General features: G+C 46.0%; 1 protein-coding gene across 13 annotated transcripts in view; it reads right to left on the bottom strand.

The window, feature by feature from the left end:
- Nucleotides 1-21,672, bottom strand: part of LOC142082027 (putative E3 ubiquitin-protein ligase HERC3) — a 54,930-nt gene extending 33,258 nt beyond the window's left edge. For 8 of the 13 annotated variants that reach the window (XR_012673554.1, XR_012673555.1, XM_075149545.1 and 5 more), the window contains exons 1-3: nucleotides 21,599-21,672; nucleotides 16,391-16,648; nucleotides 86-245 (exon numbers count right to left, since the gene is read on the bottom strand). Coding sequence is in view for 10 of the 13 variants with exons in the window: in XM_075149545.1 (XP_075005646.1) it covers nucleotides 86-245; nucleotides 16,391-16,616 (386 nt within the window). In the remaining 3 variants the exon portion in view is untranslated. Of the gene's footprint in view, nucleotides 1-85; nucleotides 246-3,575; nucleotides 3,707-16,390; nucleotides 16,649-18,000; nucleotides 19,780-20,920; nucleotides 21,064-21,598 lie in introns of those variants that run through there. The other 5 variants (XM_075149551.1, XM_075149552.1, XM_075149543.1 and 2 more) reach the window with 5 other exon arrangements.
- Between the last annotated feature and the right edge of the window lie 2,031 nt (nucleotides 21,673-23,703).

The raw sequence follows: 23,703 nt of genomic DNA, 5'->3' as shown, positions 1-23,703 counted from the left end.
GTCTCCAGGCTGGAAGGCGAGCAAACCTTGATGCATCCCCTCCAAGAAGCTGCCTTAAGGAAACCTGAACCTGTTAAAAATTTACCTCGGTACCGTCACTGCGTCTTCTACAGTGGTGAGGCCCAACTGTCCATCGCTGCCAGCACCCCAGGAGAAGAGCTGGCCCCGGTCGCTGAGCGCCACGCTGTGAGACTCTCCGCAGGCCACGTGCACGATGTGCTGCCCGGCCAGGGCTCCGATTTGCTCTGAGGAAAACAGGAAACCTCTCCAGTCACAGGATTCCTCTCACAGTGACATGCAGACGTCGGGTCTAGGCAAGTCTGTATGCAAAGCCATTCAGATGGGTGCACTGATCCCCAATTTAATTTTAAAACACTTCCTATGAGAGGAAAGCAGCAGGTTTTACCGAAAACATGTAGCTGCTGAGCTCTTCTGAAAGTCTGGTCCGCAAATCATAGCAGAAAGGCAGGTACATGCCCCCAAGCACAATGATGGTCTACACACAGACAGCCCCACAGATACAGGGAAACCTATCAGGTTATTTAGGAACCACCAGACTTCCCAGATTTGAGGTTTTCTCACTCAGTTTTGATGTGTGGGGATCAGCCAGGACTCAGAAGCTGGTAGACCCCATAAAACATATTTGACCTTCCACAGCTCCCATGTCCAATGAAGACAAGTCATCCACAAAGCTAAATCAACCCATCCGCCCCTTGCTTTATTGCGTGATGCGTGAAAGTGTATGTGTTACAACATCCCCTGTGCTAAGCTTGGAACAGGTTTGAACCTATCAACCTATTACTACCATTGTCAGACACTCATAAAAAAGTCCCATAAAAAGGAAGCAAAGAAAGAAGGCCTTACAGAGGAATAAAAGAGAAAAAAAAAATCAGTCCTCTGGAAGATCACCCACAATTGACTTTTCATCATTACATCAAGTTAGACAACTGAAGTAGGTCTGACAACTACTCTTACAAGATCAACAACCAAATCTTAATCATTATGCAGAGTTTTTACAAATGGACATGAAAAAGTCTTGTTTTGCAATAAAACGTTGGAAATGCCACACATCTGATGGAAAAACTCCCTGCAAGTCAGACAGAAGCAAAGTTGGTTTTCTTTTTTTCTTCCCTGAATAAATACAGATGTTTCAGGTTGATGAAAAAAGATTTCACCCTGTAAGCTACAAAGCAGTGATCAGTTTTATTAAAGTCCCACCTGCCTGCGACATGAGAGGAAAGGGTAGTTACATGTCATTTTATGAAAACGATATCCCACATCACATTATACCCCCAGAAATCATGAACATACTTAGCACCAAAACCTGCATACCGATCAATCTGATGTCTTAAATGAATTTAAAAGGAAGGCACTCCTAGGAGGGCTTGCCTTCTAAGTTTGGGAGTCAGAAAATGAGGAGAAGAATCCCTAATGGATGTTATGGAAGAGAAAGGTGACAATTATTTAAATATGTATTCTAACAGAGGAAACGTGTGCTTCCTTTCACTCAAAATAATTAATGGCAGTGGCGGTGCAATTTACAAGTAATAAGCACACAAACATCTGGGAGGGCTTGAGGACTGGGCCTGCCTGCCATCCGGCCATCCTTTAGCCCTGCCATCTAATAATGCCCTTTGCCCTGCAGCTCTTTCCAGCAGGACTAATTTCACCCAGTCCCACTGCCAACCCTGTGCACAGACATAGACAGGTTTTGAGGGCGGTAACTCAATTTACACTTCCAGTTTCCATGCCTGGACCCATAAGCGTCCAACTGTAGTACTGCTTGGCAGCCTGTTTTATATTCATTTGCATATATAATTGAGGGAGCTTATTTTTATCCATGAGCTCTAAATAACCAGCAGCTGTACAGGCTGGTCAAGGTCAATCATAAACAACAGACAAGGTGTCTCAACAGCACATGTGGCTATGGTCTCTTCCTCTCAGTCAGCCAGCAATACAAAAAAAGACTCACTGCAATGTGCCTGACATGCCACCTAAGTTCAGCCAAGCGTGTTTCTGTACTGGGACCTGAAGGTCCAAAACTAAAGCTCCTGCTGGAGAGGATCCCACCATCAAAAGAAGAGAGGGGATGAAGCCATCCTTATCTCCACAGGAAATCCCTTTGATTCATGAACCCATCACTTTGCTATAAGCTTGCTGGCCGGGGTGCACTGAGACTGGCTGTTATCCAGAGTGCCTGAGCTCTTAAAACTGCTCACAAACTCACCAGCCTGCCCTTTTTCCAAAGCTGGTCCCCACACACTGCCAAACACTCCAGGGGACAACACAAGTCTGACAAAACAACAAACGTGGACAATACGGTAGGCTAGGGCATCCATAACGGAGACTGTGTTTTGCTACCTGCAGGCATGACTGAGCTCACTTCTTCCCTGGGAAAGCAGTATTTGCCACAATAAGTATACGTGTCTCATTCGCTGTGGAAGGACTACTGTGAGCTGCCCCTGAGCCATGGGAGCATCTTGGGGAGGTGACAGAAGACCCCAGTGACCAAAGATCAGCATCAGGAGCTGGAGAAGGCAGGACTCCGACCACAGCAGTACTGCAACTGGAGAAAAAGTGCCCTGAGGTATCAGGAGGCTGTGGCAAGGACTTCATAGCGAGGGCTTCACACACTGGGACACAGAGAGGGCGTCCAACGGGTTTAGAAATCCAGAGTGGTTGCTTCAGTCCCCACAGACTCCATCTTAAGTTTAATTTGGCAACACAAACCTGACCTTGCTCTATGTGCCATCCCAGGGGACTAATAAATACCGACTTGTTTTGAAAGGCTGCCCTGTGTCACTGAAAGCCTTCAGTGACTGCACTGCTCACCCAAGAAGCAGAGTACAGCCTCACCTGGACTCGCTAGATGACCACAGACAGAGAAAACATGCCTGTCTTGGAGCTGAGACCTTTGCCTTTAGAAATGTACGCATATGGCCCATCTCACCACAGTACATTCCTAAGACCCTGTCAATCGCAGCTTGCCTGCAAAGTCATGGAGAAATGTAAATGCCAAACAGTTTAAGTTTTACATACTCACACACCTCTCTTTCCAGAGATGGAAAAAAGCCAGCCTTCCCCTGGGGGCACAGACTGCCCAGGCAGTCCAACAAGGGTCCCAGTTCATTGTCAGGCTTGCCAAGCCACTGAATGGACCATCTCCCTGCTAACACGGGTAGTATTATCAAAAACGTCTGACAACTACTTCTTTGTTGACCTCCTGCCCCTTCCTCACATCAAGATATGAGGTGTTTTAGTGGTTGGTATACATTTGTTTTAATTTCCAGAGCATCACAACACCATTATTCATTCCTTAGAAAAGATGCATCACTGCACTGAGATGAAGGGTGCAAATGGTGAAGTTTATTCTTTGTATTGTGTCTTCAGTAACTGATGAATGAAACCAGTCAAATGGAGCTTAAAAGGCACAATTACATACAAAGCTAAGCAGAACAAAACCCTGAAAGCAACACGGAAGGGCCGAAGGAGTTATGCAATACAGTGTTTCAACATGTCATAAAACTTTCAAAAAACAAACAAAAAAAAACAAGTTCCAAGAAGTACACACTGACCCAATCTTTTCTTTCTGACGCCATTCTCTGTCTCAAAACAGCACCAATGCTCAGAAGTCATTTATCAGTTCTTCGTATCTGGTGGAGTTTCAATTTTCATTTCTCTCTTCTGTCCACTTGAACTCATGGATCTCAACATAAACAGACATATCAATGTTTGACTTCTTTTAGTCTTAACCTTGTTAGATCTTTTCATAAAATACACATTGGACCAAAGAATGAGGTCCAGGCAAAACACCTTCAGGACAGCCCTTCTCTGAATAGTGATAGGCCCGGTTCCCAGGACTGCTCTCGTGCTTTCTTGCCTGTCTTTGGTTTGCAGGGACACTCCAGCAGAAGTTGAGGACAGGTGCTATATGTTTCTGTAACTCAGCTTTCTGACATTCAGTACATTAGCTTAAATGTTTGGAAATGGCAGTAAAGCTGAGCCAAGAATGAAAACCCCTGAAAAGCCCCCCTTCAGTCCATAGCTTCACTATTTATGAAACAGGGCTTTTACTTTGTCCCCGCAGTGTTGGAAAGCTATGCAAGATCTTCAGTGCCTGTAACTGCTGGAAGCACAAAGCATACAGTTATACTGCACTGATTAGAATGCACAGGCAATGAATGATTAATTAGCTTTCCTACTCTTAGTAAGTTTATCAGAGAGTTGGTACACTCTTTCTATGTATAGCTTTCAGCTGCCGGCAAGACAGGCTTTTGCTAGAGGACATGGCAGAATCCTTCAGCCATATGTGTACTGGGGTGTACATGAACAACACCAGATGGCTTCTACTGTCTGAAAACGACGTAGAGAAACTATCAGCCCTGAAGTTACACCTTCACTGGCAAAATATGGATTTCTTCACTGGTGAGAAGCAGCTGTGGCTTGGAAGAGTTTCAAGTGATTTCAGTCTGCTTGGACACCTGGCCAAAACTCCTCATTGCCTCCGCAGCTTGACAATAAGCAACTCGGAGCATTTGCTCATCTTGGTTGTTGCTGTCTGCTAGGAAAGTGCTCACAGACTCTCTAAGATAGGTGTCTTACTAGCTTGCCCAGATAAGAAAGAGATGGTGGTAGAAACACAGGGAAGGGAGAAACAACTGTTGGCAAGAAATTCCTCTGGGTTAAGTGCTAGCAGCTGGCAAGTCTGAGGACCGATGAGCCAACTTCTTTGCGTTGCCATGCTTGTTAACATAGTCCACATCCACACTGAGGATGCCTGAGCACCGTGCAACCAAGATCTAAAAATGAAAAGTGTGAGATATAGTATTTTAAGGCAGCTGAATATTTAATCAGACACCACTAACAACCTGAACTTCACCCATATGGTCTTTCTGTTCTGCGAGTACTGAAAAGCCTTAATTCTTACAGGAAAGGAGCTGAGTTCTCTCCTTTTGGAGATGAATTACACCAACACATTAAACCATTTAACAAGGTGACACTAACAGCATTAGCACGTATGGAAGCCTGATCCAACAGCCAAAAACTCCATGGAAAAAGCTGCTACTGCCTTTAACAGGTACTACAAGAAAATGAGAAAAACACTGTGGCCCAAACTTATCAGTCACCAGCATTTCATTAAACCACTGTACAAAAAGCAAGTAAACAACAGTGGATCACCAAACTCCCTGACAAGATTTTTATACATTAAGTAGGAAACTTCAGGTGACTGCTGATTCCCCAGTCTCCACCGGCACATCCCCGAGATGTTTCTGCATATGGACCTCCTCGCTGTATTTCTAGGCTGTGATAAGCTTCCTGATTTCAGTCCTAATGAAGTCAGCTGAGCATTAAAACATGTCTGAGTGTTCTAATGAAACTGGAAAGATGAAAAGAGAAAAACAAAGTGCAGCAACTGAAATGCTTGCAATCCAAAGTGCACTAAGAAAGAAGTACACCCAAGATTTCTTCCTCCCCTTATGAGGGTTTCTCCTTATTTTGTTAGCATAACTTCAACGTCTTAGCTATTCAATGCTTTTACCAGTATTAGCAGCACGAGTACACTAACCAACTTTTCCAGGAACCATCATCCCCAGTGGAAGTGTGATTCTACCACTTAGAAACTGGTAACTGGGGAGGGGAAAATCATGCTGTTTGTCAGGGCCTTTTTGCCTCTTCCTCCCTCCTTTAAAGCCCCCAGAATGAGCCTCTCATTTCCCTCTGCACACTTTCAACTCCGACCACCTAGGCATCTCGTGCTCACAGCTGCCACAGACAACATCTGGAGTCTGGGACTGGGAGGAAGAAATCAGACTCTATAGACCACTTAAGCAAAATACAGACTTTGCGAAGCTATCAGGTGCTTTTGAAAACATAATCTAACCCAGCCAGCTAAAACTGCTGCTGTGACTTCACTCACACCACCTCTGCAGGCTGTGGTCTGTCAGCAGTAACACCAGAGGAAGGCTCACAGGGAGGAGGCGAGGGCTGAAGGATGGTGGTTTCAGGAACACGCCTTCGTGACTGCAGACAGTCTCTGGCACGGCCAGGCGTATGACACGCACAACACGTAGGCAGCTGGAACCACCCTGCCCGACACCAGCCCCACAATTTCACCGCCGCTACCTTCTTCCTCCCTGCCAAGCCTCTCTGAGAAGGCATTACATGCTTGTTGTGTCTTGCGTTCAGACTACGTGAGAGTACTGCATGCAAGGGTGTGGGAAACATTGTGCTCTGCACCTGCACGGCACAAGACTACAAGAGCAAACCCCATGGAGAGACCACATCCCCGCTGTACGACAGCCACCCTCACTTTCTGCCTGCTGTTCTCACCCATGTACGGCAGCCCGCCTTATTCTCAAACTTCTCTTAGTATGGGGCAAGCAAATGTTTACATCAGCATGTAACTTCCTCCGACTTTCAACAACTGAAGTTTACTATATCCATCGAGGAGGCTGGGTTTTACAAGTCCAACTCGCAAATCTTGAGGTCTTCCTTTCATGAACTTCGTGAACTGCTGCTACGCTCGCAGCAGAAAGTGGAGTAGTACCAAAAGCAGCCTGATTAGAAAGACTGACAATGGCAGCACTGAAGCTGATAAGGCTCTGATAATTGGTTACAAAGGAGGAAATGTAAACATAGAATAGACTCACTGAACAAAAAATAGAGGGGGGCAAGACAGGAAAGAACAGAGGACAGACCAAAGTAGGTGATATTCCCAGGAACACTGTCCATAGGTCAAGGCTGAGAAGCTCCAAGTAACAGAGACAACGATTCTGCAGTCCCCTTTCATCCACGGACACTAATGACGCTTATCGAGATGACTGCTTCCCGGCACAACACGTACAGTACTGCTCATTAACTTATTTAGCATGGCTATTTACAGGCTTAATCTGAGAGAGGCTGGTTCAGTTATTAGCACTGCCTTCACTTTCTAAAGCTGCCTGTGGCCATGTCAAGGCAGGAATATAAGAGCATGAAGTGAGAGGCCACCGTGACACCCCAGGATGTTACTTCGCATTTGCTTTGCCAGCTACTCCCCCTCACAGCTGTGAAAGCAGACACCCACCCTGAGAAAGCAAACCCTTTCCTCAGACATAGCCATAGAAAGCCTTTTACTTCCCCACATCGCTGCCTTTTGTTTAGGGGACACAGCCCCTCAAGGGCCTCTCTGAGGAGCCATAGGCAGACAGGCATGGGCACAGCCAGCCAGAGAAGGCTCTTGGGCAGGCAGAGGCAGCTTCAGTCTGACAAGTGTCAGCTGGCAGAGGGAAAAATCCACCTTCAGACCCTGGAGATAAACAAGTAAGGGCAGCTCTTTCAAAAAGGGAAGGCACCAAGACTTGTGAAAGAAACATGGGAAAAATGTTCAGGAAATCCAGAGTGAGCCTGTTTTCAGGTTACTGCAGAGAGCTATAAAGGTGGTCACTCAGCCGGGCTGGCTGGCTGCTGGCAGCACAGAAGCTGCGGCTGGGCCACGACTGCTGAGAAACCCCCAAGGTCCACCATGCACACCCCGGCAAATGCCACAGCTCCAGGGCAGCAACTCCAGCATGGGCAGGATGCGCTAGACTTCAGGGTGATGTGCTGAGGGTGGACGTCAGAGGTGGAAGGAGGAATTAGGGAGATTGGTGCGTAGATACTGGATTTGATGTACTGGTACTACACAAGTGCAAAGCCATATTTCTGCCACCTTGAGAGCTGTGACAAAGGTTGATGGCAGTAAGCAGCGACATGGACCAGGGAAAAGGAAGAATAAGCCCTTCACTACAGTCCATCATAGCCACATGGAGGATTTAACATAGTTCTGTGGCGAGTATTGAGCCAACCTTATAAAGGCAAAAAAAAAAAAGAAAGGCAACCAGCATAAAATTGACAGCTCCACTTAAAAACCAGCACTTTCACCTCCTAGCACCGCAAGGAAGAGAGATCTGTTCATTTCTTCCCTGCAGTGCTCCCCCAAACACAGCACCACTCCCTTCCCAGCTGCCTTAATACAGCCCCTTCCAGCATACATGCTGGCAAACCACAATGGATTTAAGGCTCAAAGACCCAGGAACATCTACGGCCTGTCCTTGGGGCTCAGTCAGTTGCTCCAGGCAGCAAATCACTGCCCTAGGAGGTAAGATAAGAGTTTACTATTATCCATCTGCTGTGCTCAATCCTGCAGATCACTGCTGTACGAGTGTCCTTCCACAGCAGGTGATCATGTCTGAGCAGAGGGCTCAAAGTAAAGGACCTCCAAGTCCCTGCAAGACAGACCTGCTGTATACCATACACACTGCAAGCCAGCTACAAAGGCTTCGCTCCATTTTTTGCCTCTGGACAGGTGCTATTTTGCTATCTTTCACATTATTGGAGCAGTTTTGCACAACAGGAAGCATTTAGCCTTCACATGGGCATTTTATATTTTCTTCTAGAAGAGAGGCTGCATTTTCTAGGTAGCTGCACTTGGTCAAGTCTCACTTGTGGCAGCCCCAGGCTTTGATGAAGTAGCATGTGATTTTCAAAAGCACTTGGTGTGCTCCTTGCTTTGTTCCTGTTTACTTCAATCCTGCAGTGATTTGCATGGGAGTAGGACAAAGCCACACGTTCCAGAAAAGCCACACCTGCACAGTGCAGACTCAGTACAGCACCCTTGCCCTTGCTTTCAATGACATCCCCATCAGGTTCACAAATACTGCTTGAAAATACATTACTGCAAATAAGCATGGTGACTGGGAAAGGGAGGCAATTAATGCAATCCTATTAAACATTTACAAAAGTTTATCTATTAATTTTCTCTACTGTAAGATTTGAAGAGCATTCTGAGAAAAGGAGATATGAGCATCTGTACATTCCCTTTTGGTGAGTTTATATAGGCAGGCAGCGGTTTAAAAGGCAGGTCAGGTGTTGAGAGTGAGGATTTCTTCACAGCTCTGCTGTAGGAACAGCTGTTTTCTGCTAGCAGCTTTAAGTGTCAAAAATATTTGATTTCTGAGAAAAAAAAAAGAAGTTAACCTAAAGATCTTTGATATAAATTCTTCTTTCCAATACAGCTTAAGGAGGAGTATCAAGCTGTTTAATGTTCACTAATTCAAACTTAAAATCATCACGTAGTTATGCATCTTCTGGAAGTTCTGATGTCTACATGCAACAGAGCAAGAAACAAGCATACACTAAGAGCCAAAATTAAACTCAGTATTTCCATATAATAGTTACACACTGAAAAACAAGCCAACCCCTTTTCCATCATGAAAGGGGACATTTATCCTGTAGACCCCACACACTTTTGTGAGCCTTCAAGATCAAAGCATACAGAATGCTTTACCTTCACCTTTACCAAACTCAGGCCTTGTAACCTCAAAACACACGCCTGCATGTTTTCATGCAAAGGAAACATATGATATTAAGGCAAGGGAAAAATCATCCTTACTGAGGAAAAGCACCTGGGGTGCTTTACTGGGAGTAAGAATAGAGGTTTTGGAGTTGGTGGGGAGAGGTTTCTTATTTCAGATGTCTATTCATAGACCCCCACCTATACAAAAGCTGCCCAATAATGGCATATCATAATCTGTGGTTGTGTCACATAAAACAACGTGAAGACAAGAAATTATGAACTTCCAGCATCAACAGCCACCAAACTACTGAAATATCTCCTAGAAGCTGGGACTCTCAGCCCTACTTACGCTTTCAGCTTAATGAAGTCATCACTTTTGTCCAGCACAAACAACTATCCTGAGTACAAAAAGGTTGGGGTATTCAGAAAACTTGCATCTATCACCTCAGGCTTCTTTCCTGCCCTCTCCCTTCACCTCATCACACACACAGCCACCCACCCATTTTATCCTGAGCCCATCTTTCCGCTTCAGCATGGTTGCAGGAGAGAGGACAGTCATTATTGCCACACACCATGCCAACAGCAGGGTTTCACGCTCCTTCCAAGCCAGGCATGCAGACAGCCTATATTTCTGTTGCACCTTCAGAAAGCCTCTGAATAGTAGACGTGATGCAGGAATAACAAATATGACCAAGATAAATGCAAGTTTAGGCTGCTAAACTGCCCTACAAATCCCCAACTAAGGAGCAAAAAGCTAGTCATTCCTACTGCAGCTCTGCCTTTCGAGATAAGGGACATTAAAATGGTCCCTCATGGCCTCAGTAAAATAGGCTGTACTGATTCTAAAAAAAACAGTATCTCGCTTCCCTGGGCTTACTCTTGTTTTCACCCCTCAAAGTGAAATCAAGAGAGAAATCTGGGGGTTGTAATAATACATGTGTTTTTAGAGACAGCACATCAGAGTTAAATCTGAGAACACATTACAGCCATTTCAGGCTTGGACTATAAATTTCTTTACTGACAAGAAACCAGATTTTTTACAGTTTATGCTCACCTAAAAAGCCTTCTCTCCTCAATTTAGGCTCTCCTAATCCTGCAGTCTCAGCGACTATTGGTAGAAGTCAGTTCTCATGATCCAGACCACGCAAATTTTAAAACAGCCCACTATAAATATCTGGCATATTCAGAGCCCTCAGCCAACCAATTCAAAGCAATGCATGCATATTTAACATATCTAAGGGAAAGCACTTCCTTTGATTTTATTTCTCATTTGACCATATACATATTGTTTCTAAATGAAGTAATTTTTAAATCCAGCCTTCTAATTTTGAAACCTAAAATCATCCTGAAGCCCAATTGCACCAATTCATCTGAGATGGACACACCATAACGCAAGTCCACACTGCTGGATGTTGCTGCAGTCACTAGTGAAGACGTAAAAGCCTCAAACAGTTTGGTCAGATCCTGTGAGCGATCAAACGAGGGAAAGGGATGAGCACAAATGAACATACCCAACTCTGCAGGGGGTGGCCAGTTTAATCACCTCACTCTTTTTACAAAAAAGATTTACAATAGATGCTGAAACATAAATTGTGTCCTAACCCTTCCTTTATTATTTTTCCATTACCAGAAAAATAATCGGTGCAGGCAGCACCGAAGGGCTGATTCTGCAAGGGCCTCTCTGTCCCCCAGACGGCTCCATCCGCCCCGCACATCCATCAGCACGCTCGTTTCCAGGCACGTCCTCCCAGGCTTTGGCAGGACCAACGCCTACAAACAGCGCTGCCATGCCTCTACTACATCCTTTACGGCATGCGGTTCTGCTTTGGGGGTGCAGAGAAAATGTGATGAATGCGAAGCAGGACTCTCCCAGACCGCAGCACTTGGGAAATCTTGCAATAGCTGTGTGCTGAGCCTCAGCTCCATGCCCTAACAGGGGTACAAAACTGTCTCGGATCCTCTGTGAAAAGCCTGCTTAGTGGAACCTCCTGGAGTTACTGGTGTTTAAGCTCTTTTTCTCGTTTCACTCCTCGTGCAAGGGAGAACTAACCATTCTCCTGCCACTGTCACCCTACCTGTGAGCGGCTTTCAACCTCACCTATTCAATGCAGCAGCCATACCTCCTCGTCTGCAACCTGCTCGCTTCCACGGCTGCTTCCAGCAAACACAAGCCCTGCCACCTCTCCTCCAGAGCAACCAGGGCCTCCCGGCTGACTTCTCACCCACCAGGAAGAGGCTAAAAGAGGAAGATCCTTACAGACTGTCCTTCCAAGCAGGTCACACATCTGAATTCTCAGCTGTTACAGGGTTCATGATTAACAGGCATGCCACACTGAGCACCAAGGTCTCTGGTCGCTGTAACGCTGTGCTGAAGTTCAGGACAAGTGGATTTTTGTTTGAAAAGAAAGGCCACTGAGTTCAGAGAAATGCAGGGGATCTGGATCAAGTAGTGGTTTTTGTTTTGGTGGGTTTTTTTTCCTGTTTTTTGAAAGAGATTGAACATCATGATGATATTTCTAGCCCTGCAGCTATGAGCAGATAGATTCCACAATGCACACAGAAGTAATGCTACCCTGCACATTTGCATCCAGACAGGAAATTTGGTAAAAAAGTATGGTTTTGTCTGCTGTATGTTACCAGAGGAAAGGTTCAAGGCAAATTTGGCACCAGACATTTTCCTGTAACTCTCTGGAGACACTAATTACCAAAGCCCAGGTTTTCTCACTAGCAGAAGTCAGATGAAGTCCAAATGACTTGCAGAGAACAAATCTCTAGACCAGAAAACAAGTTCCACATCTCAGACTCAAGCATGTTTTTAAAGCTTTACAAATTCCTAACAACCAGCCCATTATTTCACATTTCTGTGATTCAGCCCAAATTCCAAAAGAGCCTTTACCTTAGGTACCTGGGCCTGTCTTTTGCTCCCCAGCATACGCGTGCACATTCAGATAACACACACTTATCTAAGAATCATCACAGGGAATCAAGACATCATGTCAGACCTGAAGAAAATCAATCCAAGTGAAATTACAGTGCTGAAGAAGTGGAAATTTAGATAATAGTTACAGAGAATAAATTTCTTGTTTCCTAAAACTATTGCAGTACAAAATTATCTCTTCCCATTAGAGACATAATGTATGTTAGCAGCTGATGATGCTCAGGAAATTAATGCAAACTCAGACTGATTTTGCAGAACAGTGGGCTCAATACTTCACAACTAAGATCGCCAAGTTCCTTCTGCTAAGGCATTGTCAGAGACTCTGGGGACTCCAAGTGCGTAACAACGCAAGTAAAAATTAGGACAGGTCAGACAGAAGCTTTATTCACTATGGTCATGGTGAGAGAACATTGGGACAGCGTCTCCCCCTCTGCATCCCTGCCAAGTGATTGCAGAGACACAAACTATAGACTGTTTCAGGGGGAAAAAGGAAAAAAAAAAGTGAGGAAAACCAATCATTTCAATATTATCAAAGCCAGGTATCCATCCCTGAGAGGGATGGACTCCTCAAGTAGCTTGCTAACCATCACAATTCAAAGAAGGAATGAAAGAGTAAATAGCATGACAATGTGGGGAGATGGCTCTTAGTGGAGCCTATAGGAGTGGCACACCCAAGTATTACCCTAGCTCAGAAGTGGGGAGTTGGACATCATCACAGACTGTTAGCTTTTAGTCAAAAGGAACGTTCTTTTAGTTAGAATGAACTTCTTAGACATCTTAAATATTAATTTTAGCACCACCATGTAAAATCCAAGGAAAGGGCACTTCCAGAAAATAAACCTCTATTGACTCATACTCTTTCAGTGGCACACACTCCCCCAGTAATTTCTGTTCCCTGTAGCAGAGAGGCACAAGAATCACTTCACCAGCTGCTATCCTGTTTCTGCATTACATCCACAAGCTCAGCTGATGTGACAGTAAACACAGCTTTTTAATTAACAAGTTCCATTCATTTCAAAAGGTGCCCTCTAAAGGACTCCTCTAAGAGGAATTGCTGAAACAATTCTGTGCCACTATTTGACATTTTTGTGAGTGGCATGAATGAGAAGCAAAATCGAATCCTCCTACTACAGATATGTGTAAATGGGCAGCAGAACAAGAGAAAAAATAATTTTTTGTAATACATAGTAAGGGAAGAAAGGGAGGCAAAGTCTTCAAAAGCACTCACTGCAAATATAACAACTCTTCTTCCACTGGAAGTCATTAGTAAAACCTGCAAACTTTGCAAGGAGAACAGGGTTAGATCCATGTTCAGTGCATTGCAAAGTCCCAGAATTTTATTCACAAGCAGACATCACACTGAGAAATAACCACCTCTGATTAAACAACATGATCCTATATTCTGAAAAAACTAATTGAAGCTTTTAGCATGCTGGCAGCATAAGCCTCACGTACACACACACACACACAAAAAGTGTGAGAGATAAAAGGGAGTTTCCTCTTATGAGCACAGACCTGGGCAGCAGGAAGGAGATCATTCCACCCCTCTGAAGTCATCTAGCCTTCATATTTTAATGTCTTGATGTTACTCTCAAACACAACCAAGCCACTCTGCAGGCCATGGATAGCATTTCTGCAGTCCAGAGGGGGCTCTCCAAGGGGCTGCCTGGAGGGGACAATCAGTATTGGCAGCAGGAGAATCAGCTCACTTCCAGAACTGGGCAGAGGTCAGCCACTTCTAGCTGCCCTCACAGGCTAGGCAGAATCAAGCCGTAAGGCAGTAAAACCAAGAGACCTCAATCCACACTGCCCTGTCTGGCAGAGGCTGGAGAGATGCAGCTGCATCCAGTGCCAGGCATTTCTCCCGTTCTCTACCTCAGACACCTCCCGACAGTCTTCTCTCTATCATCTTCAACAGCTCATGACCCTATGCCCCACACATACATCTTCACTTCTTATCAGACGTGGCTTCATTCATAGGTCCACAACTAATGGAGAATAAGAAAGATGATCTTTGACATGCCTTTTTATACAGAAGGTGTAAAGTCATCTTTATCCCATGGAGGGGAGGTGGGGATGAAAGAGGAGGGATTGATTCTTCTTGTTCCTATTTGCAAAGGAGAACTAAGAAATTCAGTTCCCATTGCCGCAAGCCAAAGCAGACCCACACAAAGCAGTGTGTGGGATGGGACTATCCCCCAGTTTACTGTTGTTATCATAGAGACTGCTGTGACTGTTCACCATGAGCTAAAAAGGGAAGCTGTTCCTTGCTTTACAGCACATCCCTCCCACCTGCCCCAGCCAGCAGAAACCTCATCGCAGGCACAGCTGGTAGTGCTGTGTCAGTAGAGAAATGGTTTCTCAAGGATGGTCACAGGCTCCTCAGAGAGCAGCATGGCAGAACCTTTTTCAGAATAAGTGAAACCTGCAGGATAACTGGGAGTTGGTGTCACATCTTAGTGACAGTCTCTTAATTTAAGGGGTAAAAGAAGAGCACTTGTGATCAAACCCAAAGAATTTTTAATTTCTATTTCCAAATCTCAGACTGCCCCTCCTCTACAGCCCTAGCTGAAGGCAGGATTACCTAGTTGCTGTAAGTCTACCCTTCAGCATTCAGGATTCATGAGATCCATCTGCAGCTCTGATCTTCTACTCATTGTGAAGCTTCCATTTTCATTACCATCTTATGCTTGCTTTATTTTATGGGTAAACAGCAGGCTAGCCCAAAGATGTTTCTGAGAGTACACATCTTTACAGCACTTAGAACAGTACTGAATTTCTGGGGCCTCTGCACTAGAGTCATGCAGCTAGTTAGGCGATTTGCAGGATGAAGTATCCTCATCAGGTTGGGTGGAACATTCACTAGGCTTGGCTTCCTTTTACTAAGCATCTCATTTATTCCAGGCCTAAATTTGCCAGTCCTCAGAAGATGAACAGTGGTTGTACACACAGAGGACTTAAGCACTCCTGATAATCCCAACCTCTTTTAGTAATTGCCTGGAAACCACCTGTAGGAAAAGCAAGAGAGGCCAGATTCAAGGTCAACTCCTCTAATCCAGCACCACAGACATCCAGCATCCAACATCTACCACCCCATTTTGAGAGAAAGAGACAAAAGACATGCTAACAGAAAAAAGGAGCAGTGGAATCAGTCAGGTCAGATTTGCACATACTACATGGGGAACTGTGGCTATTTTGTGCACATCTCGTATCTCTATTGTGCAATAATAGGGTACGTTACAGAAGCCCCAAGCCCTACAGAGGGTAGCCTGCAGTTTGAGGAAAGATGGTGTCTTATTGCTCTAATTACCCATGGAAGGATTTTTATTATATTATGGAAACAGAAATACCTGTATCTTTACCACATGCCAAAACCACATGCCAAGAAATTAATGGAAAGTGAATTGGGAGGCCAACCTTCAAAAGAAAGTCCATAAGAAAGGCTTCATGGTTTCTTAAATAACAATACACAATTAAACTACTCCTTCACCCTGGGAAGGAGAGGCATTAGCTGCCTATGGTTCTGCACACACAGGTTCTGCCCATGGGAACACAATGAAGAAAATGCAATTTGAGTCTGGGGAACACAAGGCTACAATGACTTTCTTCTAGATTAAGAAAGCGTGAAGGGGTGAAGGCACAGGTTGACAAGAGATTTCCAAGAGGGGAAAACAAAATTTATAAGCCCTCTTGGCCAAAACCAAGTTTGTTCTCCACAATATATACTCAACACAGATCTCTCCTCTTTGATGTAAATGAGAAAATTCTCAACAGTAACTGAACAAGAGTAGTGCAATTGGAAAGACAAAGCAGAAGACACTTATGACTCATGGCCCTCTCTTCCCTTTTATAAAAAGGCAAGATAATGCCAAATAACAAAATCTGCCCTGAGACCATCTGCGCTTGCCTCTGTTTTGATGCATTTCCCAGACAAACTGAGCAGACCTGTCTCCCCACCCATGCTGCTCAGCTTTAGCTTTCCAGAGCCAGCAAATATTATTCAGCATCATTACTGTGTTATTACACATGATCTTCAGCTCTGATAGCTGCTCCAGCTCCAGAGCAATCAACACAAAGCAGCTTCTCAGCCCACCAGCCTCAAGACAGTTTGAAGTGCATATAAAAAGCGGACTTACCTGGCTTGCTTCCTTCACAGTCATGCCCCAGTTGGCCTTTGGTGTTCAAGCCACAGGTATACACTTCCCCATCTTCCAACAGGAACACGGAGTGGTTTCCTCCACATGCCACCTCCTTGACATTTCTGTCATGAATGAATCCATACACCTGCGGTTCAGGAATGATGACCTGGAGGTTGCTACCTATCCCAGGTTGTCCAAAAGACGAGTATCCCCAGCATAGCATTTTCTCTCTTTTCAGCAAGTCATGTATTCTTCCTGGGCAAGAGAAACAAGGGAAGGAGTGTGAATGAAGCAAGTACTCAACAGGTGATCCTACAGAGATAAGCTGCTCAGAGCAGGAGGTGGAAACAACCAAAAAAGGTATTTCCTACATGACTGTCAGGCTTGTGGACTGCCAGTAAAAAGGGATTTCCATCATTACACAGACAAACAAAGAGGAATCCAGACAGCTCAGCTCAGGTACTGAGTCAGCACCTTCGTGCCCTGGCCATCTCCATCTGTAAGGCAGCAGAAGTGTTCTGAAACCCAGCAGACCTGAGCTTTTATTTCAGCAAAATCACTCCGCTTCGAAAAGCAGAAATCCACCAACTCCCCAAACCAACTGTAATGCTTTTTAGACTAACAGGCCCAAACGTGAACTTTCAGAGTTATAGTGTCATATTTGGGACCACTGCTTAAAGAAATCTTTAAAAATTATCGAAGGTGGTCAAACTAGTCCTGAACAGACCGACATAGGTATTTGTGGTGTACTGGCCAATGCAGAACTGTATTATTTCTGATAAATCCAGATTAAGAAGTATTTTGCTCAACTGAACATATTCTTGCAATCCAAATATGTGCATGTACACATCCCTCAACTGCAGCAAGAATTTCCCAAGAAGCAGCAGTTCACATGGAGCAGCATACTGACAGCTTGGCCCCGACAGCAATGGACAGGTATTGTTGATGCAACTTGCCAGCAGTCAGGTGTTATCTTTTGTGCTGTGCTCAGTGAAAGTCAGGGATTTCAGAGATTGGTGTAACACGGGAAGGGAAAAAAAAATACCAATATAAAAGGCCCAAGGAATTACTCAGCCTGAACTTGATAATGACAACAGGATGCTAATGCATAAAAGCTGGAGGGAGGGAAACAGCTCTCATTTCAGAAGAAGCATGTGAAAGATTTTAGTAACACTCCCCTGTCACTCCTAATCTCAATAGGTTTGGGTTATTTGTTAAACATGCTATACTAATAAGACATTGAGAACTCTTCTGCTTAAATCAGAAACCAATTAAAGCTTTTTTTGTAAAGGGAAGAAGGAAGAGAAGAAAATGAAAGATCCAAGACATCAAGTCTTATGACTCACCATGCCAAGTTTTAAACTAAGGCAATTTACAGCAGCAGCATTTACTATCTTAGCACAGGATCGAACAGTGAAAGGTAACCCGTGAAGCGCCGAAGATTCCTCAAGGAAACAAGATTCCTTCTCCTACTCTGCTCCTACTCTGAGCATAGGAAACGCATGCATTCGGTTTGTTTCCAAAGCCTGGTGCTAATTCAAGCTCTAGGTATTAGCAATAAAGCCTTTCCTAATCTAAGCCCTAAGCAACGGGTGTTCATCTCTTACCCCGCTATCCTTGCCTGTCAGCTGTGGCCACGCAGTCAGGCGTGGTCCCTTCCACTGAGGCAGGACTGAGCTGGATGGGGGAGGGAGAGGATTGGATTTTCCAGTTGTACTTCATCAGTGGTGCAGTTTCCTACAACAAATCGTTTACTAGGATCTCTTATTAGATGCTTTAAAGCATGCTAGGAATCCCATTTATCTCTAACAGCCCTTGCTCCTTTATAGCATAATTCAATTCATTCACATCCACACACGTGCTGATCACTGGCCAGCTCCAAAGCACCCAGAGGAAAAAGCAGGAGGTTACAAGGCTCTGCCTGGTTAAATCAGTCGTTGTGTACGCTCTGTACTTGGTTGGCCTCAGCACAAAAGCCTGATGGAAGATACCCTCTATGCTGGCTACACTATTCCCTATACCAAGAATAGGAATGCCGTGGGACACTGTAAAATTGAAGTCCGTGCATGTGCTTTAAATGACACAACTGCTATATTTATAGTGAACTCCATGTTCTGTCTTTAAAAAAAAAAAAAAAAAGCAGCATAAGCAACACCCTGACGGTGGCAACACTAAGGCAGGGAATCATTTCAAAACAGACACCTGAAACAGCAGGAATCTGGGACTGCCACTTCTCTCAACCTGGGGAATTACCTTGTTACAAAGATACAAGCAGCACTATAGCAGCAAACCTGAAGATCCAAAGATCACATTCCCTGCTAGTGCAAGTGGATGTTGCCTCTGAGCTGAAAAGCTTTCACCACTATACGACTTGAACTACAATGACATTGTACAACATGAGCTAAATATTAATTTGGGATATCTTTCTAAAAAAGTTCCTGAACAGTCTGCTCCCCATAGACTACAGTCATCTTTCCTAGTGCTAATTTCATTTAAAATGCTAAAAATATTTTAATTACTTTCCTTGTGTTCACATTCCACACTAGAAGTTGCTGTAATGGGCAGGGGGATGCAACGCAATTGGTAAGAGATGCTTTTTTCTCTGGGTAAGTCACTATTTAAAACAGGAAGAGTTCAAACTCCCAGTAATTCATATGGACACTAGGGTGATATTTCAGAGGAGTTCAACCCTTATTCATGCTAGTGGCCAGATTTTCTAAAGCACCCTGAAGTTTAACAATCCCTACAGCAGACGATGAGGCATGCCAGACCCTTCAGAAAATCTGGTCTTAACTAGATTTTCAGTTAGTTTTTTTTAAATCATGTCCATTGAACCCCACCCCCCATCCTCCAAACATTTTGCTGATAAATCCCTGTGCAACTCTATTCCAAGGGGACAGAGCAGCACTTTCCACTCAAGAGTGAAAACCAACATAGCCACTTTCCAATTGAGTGTACAGGCACAGCTAAGTATTTTCCAATGGCTGCTGAGCCACATTTTTAATTTACTTATTTTGAAGACATAGCACATTTTTAAAACCACAACTGTTTTGGTTTTTTCTCCCCCCAGAAAAGCTGGGGAGGAGAAATACATTATGTGTTCAAGTAGGAGCTGTGTCCTGAAACACAACAAGGCTTCAAATGACAATTTCATGCTCGGTTTCCAATCTGGTTAAGGCAGTTACTCTTCTTTGACATTAGCGGAGGAAGTAAAAATGCATGTTACGCTGCAGACTACCTCTACAAGCTGCATGCCCTCCTCATACTAAAACAATTATATAAGAAGTTTGTAGTGTGGGCAGGCACTAACACAGACGTGTCTGCACGTACACACACACACATAAAATATAGATAAGGTTTATATTCACTTATCTGAAATTTTTAAAGTGACTAATTAGTCCTAGTGCTTAGCTCAACACACCTTAAAAATGGTGTGTTGAAATTTTTAATTTCAGAGGACAAACCCTTAGGGAAGGTGTGGTTTTTTTAAATGCATCAGTTAGGGCATTACAGTTCCCAGTCCCTTTTAAAAATTGGATTGCAAAAAGCGCAAGAGCTGCAGTACTAAACCACATCACCTATTCCTGTTCTTCACAGATCACAACACAGCCAGCCTGGTATTTATGTTTTAGAGATAAGAACAGATGCAATGCAGCAAAGCTGGTCATTTGCAGACGCTCCCCATATATAATAAAAAAGGGGGGGGGAGGGGAGGAAGGTATAACCCAACATCCTCAAGCACTGACATTCCAGGAATAATTCACCATCAAACAGTGAAGGATGTACACAGCACAGCTAGAGATAGGAAAACCTCACACTGTGGGGAACATTTTGAGGAAGTCTATTGTGGGTGGAAGATCCACCCTCTGCTATATTAAGGCTCAGCTGACATACTAAGTATATATCCTTTGGTGAGAAAACAACCCTGGTGGTTTGGTAAAATAATAATGCTACATGCAAGATCATGACAGGATGTGTTTTATTTTGCTTTTTTTTTCCCCTTTTCTTTCTTTTTAATAGCTATCATGACATACACAGACTCTTCGCATGATCGTGCAAAGATATTCTAAAGCCATAGCTGCAACCGCAACTGCACCCTTTCTGGGAAAGTTAGTTAAGTAAATACCATGCTTGCAACAAGCAACACTCAAGGCTGGATGCTCTCTAAACAAAGAGATCTGTCAACTGGCAAGGCAAGAATATACAAGTTTTTTCCTTCTCTGTTGTTTGTGAGATTTCAGCTAGCAAATGTACTCCTTTTATCAGCATTGCCCAATAATGAAGGAATTTACTGCTTCTTTCTGCCACTAAGCCTCCAAGCCCTCTTTCTTCTTCCTTTTGCCTTCATTTTACTCCAACTCAACGTCCAATGTAGACCAGGCTATAGAGCAAAAGAATGCAAGGTGTAACAGCGAATGAGTTAAAGCAGAAACAGAGCATTTCCACTGTATAACTACAGGCCCTCAGCTAGAGGTGTCCCCACAGAAGGCATTTAAAAACAGATAAATAAAATCAAACAAGACCCACATCATCTCCATTTTGCAATCCCAGCAAGAACACCTCCCTGGCTTCTTGGCTTCCGTGCTTACTGCTGCTGCTTCCCACACCCAGACCGGCGTTTCCAGCGAGCTCTGCGGGGCCCGGCGGGCACACCGACCCCCCGGCGTCAGGGAGCGACAGCAGCAGCCTCGGACACCCGCCGCCCCGGCACCCCACGGCAGCAGCCCCCTGCCCACCCCGCAGCCAGCCCCGCCAGGTGATTCAGCAGCAGCGCCGAGCGGCTCCTGCCGGACCCCCGCTGCCGCTCCCGGCCCCCCGCGCCGGCCCGGGGAGGCCCCGCCCGGGGACGCGCGTCCTGCGCAGGGGAGGGCGGCGAGCAGGGGGGGCCGCGGGGCTCCGCCATGCTGCCGCGGGGCTCCGCGCGCCCTGGCGCTGCCGCCGTTGCCGTTTAGCCCCGTCTCGCCCACACGCCGTTTCGGTATCAGGACCGGCAGCAGCCCTACCGGCGGCCCCGACGGGGAGCTGGGCTTTCCCTCCCCCGGCCAGGCCCGACCCCAGCGCAACGGGCCCAGGCTCAGGCCCACCCCGGCGGGGCGCTGACCGCGCCGGGCAGGGCAGGGCAGGGCGCCCGGAGCAAGCAGCTGCCGCCGACCCCGCGCCCCCCGTTCGCCGCGGCACCGCTCGGCACCGCTCCCCGCCGCTCACCTACCGCCGGCCCCGCCGCTGCCGCCACGGCAACGAGGAAATCCAGCCCCCCGGTACGGCCGCCGCCGGCGGGAGTGACGGCGCAGGACGGCCAATGGGAAGCGCGGGGCCGGCCCCGGAGCACAAATCGGCGGCGGGCGCTGCGTTTCGCCCCGCCCCGCGCGGGGTGGGGCGGGGCGCTCTGTCAGTCGGTGGGCCCCCGCCTCTCGCCCCCAGCCGCCTCAGCGCTTTCCCCGGGCCCGTGGGGCGGGTGCGGGAAGGGCCCCGCGCGGGGCACGCACCGCCCGAACAGCCCGGCGGCGGCGGGCCGGGCTGCTTCAGGCTGGCGTCGCCTGCGCGGGCGGCTGCTGTGGCTCGCTCGGGCCGGGCTGGGCCCGGGTCCCGGTGCTGAGGAGTTCCCTGGCGGAAGCAGCGGTGAGGAGGAAGCCAGCCGGGCTCCGGGGCTCCCCGGCCTGCTGGCGTCGGGCAGTGGCTGTAGCCTGCTTCTGGGGGCAGGGGGTACGACGCTTCCTCGGGGAGGTTGTGTTGCCGTTTCTGCCTCGTCCCCCGGGAAGGTCTGTTGAGGGAATCTCCTTTCCCTGAAGCCAGGGCACTGCTTGGGGTCAGAGCTCCTTGCGGTCATCCGGCATGCCCGCCTTCCCGCCGACGGGGAAATGCCACAGGAGCTGAGGCTGCTGCCGAAGACCGAGCGCTATGGATAACCAGCTCACTCCGCAAACTGCGGCCAAGGGTTGTGACTGCAGAGATTTAGCAAGCCTTACAGGCTAAGCAGATCAGTAGCTGCACTAAAGACAATAGAAATCAATGGGTAAAGTTAAGCATATGCCAATATTCTAGAATTTAAGCTATTCTAAACAAGGTCTCAAGGGAAAGCCGGCTTTCCACTGTATCAAATGATTCTTAGGTTTTTTTGCTTATTAGTAACAATAGTCAGTTCCTTTCCCCTCTCCTTTTTTTCATCTTGCGTTTTACACGGCCTTTAGGCACCTGACAAGCTTGGTTGCTTAGGAACTCTGACATTTTATACAAAGTTTCAACCTTAAGAAAATATTTGTGGTCAAAGGATAAATCTCTGTTGGGAGAGAGAGGGGAGAAAAAAAGAGGCCAATGAGCAAGCAATTATGTAACTCCCGAGTACTCATTTTCTGATTTTAATGCCATCCATCAGAAAAAGACTGCACGCCACAATGCACAAGCTGGATCCCACTCAGACCATCAAAATGACAGTCAATATTTGAGCAAACCAATGTTTGCAAGGACTCCAGGTGCGAGGGGGAAGAGGTCCCTAAAGCAGGTCCAGTGCCCACAGTATTCATCTCCCTTCACTACATCTCTGGCAGTTTGCAGTGTTTGCATACTTAGCATGCAGTGTGTCACGCATCGGATAAAAATTCACCTGTATTTGCATGGATCATGCATGATTAGCATAGAAAGAGCTACTTTCTAGTGTAAAATCACACCTGTGATGCAATAGCTTTTACTTCACCAGTGTTACAAGCAGCTTCTAGAACAACTGAAAGCGTAGAGGAAAAAATATTTCCTTTGTTTGTTTTTGTTTTATTTATTTTGTCATCTAGAGACCTTTGCAAAATAGTCAGCGTTTCCCTTTACACTCAGTTTCCTCTGTTTGTTTCTGATTGAGTAATCATGGAGGGGAAGATACACACAAAAAAGCAAAAAAAAGAAGTAGATGAGGGAGCAAAGCCCGGAATTTGTCTGGGGAGCCCAGAATCTCTTGCTTAAACCAATTTCTAACTGCTACATTTCAGGTTCATGGAGAACTTTCAAGGCTGGTCCTTCATAAACGGATAAAATTAAATAAAGGCACCAAAATAAACCATCTTGTTTGTGTCCCTGCACTCCACTGTGCACAGCTCCCTCTGGAGGCCGCTACCTCTGCTGGTTTCTTCGTAAGAGCCCAGGTTTCATCGCACCATGGGTCTTCCTCACCTGGGGGTGGTCAGGCTGGAGTCCACATCTCCCTGCTGGCTAAGGGCTGCCCTAGAAGGGTCCGTGACAAGGTTGGACCTTCGCCGGAAGAACATATAGCTCACCGTTTCCTTCATGGGTGAGGTCACCCAGAGACCAGGTCTGAAAATATCCAG

Source organism: Calonectris borealis, chromosome 4, assembly GCF_964195595.1.
Source record: "Calonectris borealis chromosome 4, bCalBor7.hap1.2, whole genome shotgun sequence".
In the NCBI taxonomy this organism is placed as follows: domain Eukaryota; kingdom Metazoa; phylum Chordata; class Aves; order Procellariiformes; family Procellariidae; genus Calonectris; species Calonectris borealis.
The sequence above is the reverse complement of the archived record's forward strand: the minus strand, read 5'-3'. Positions and strand labels throughout refer to the sequence as shown.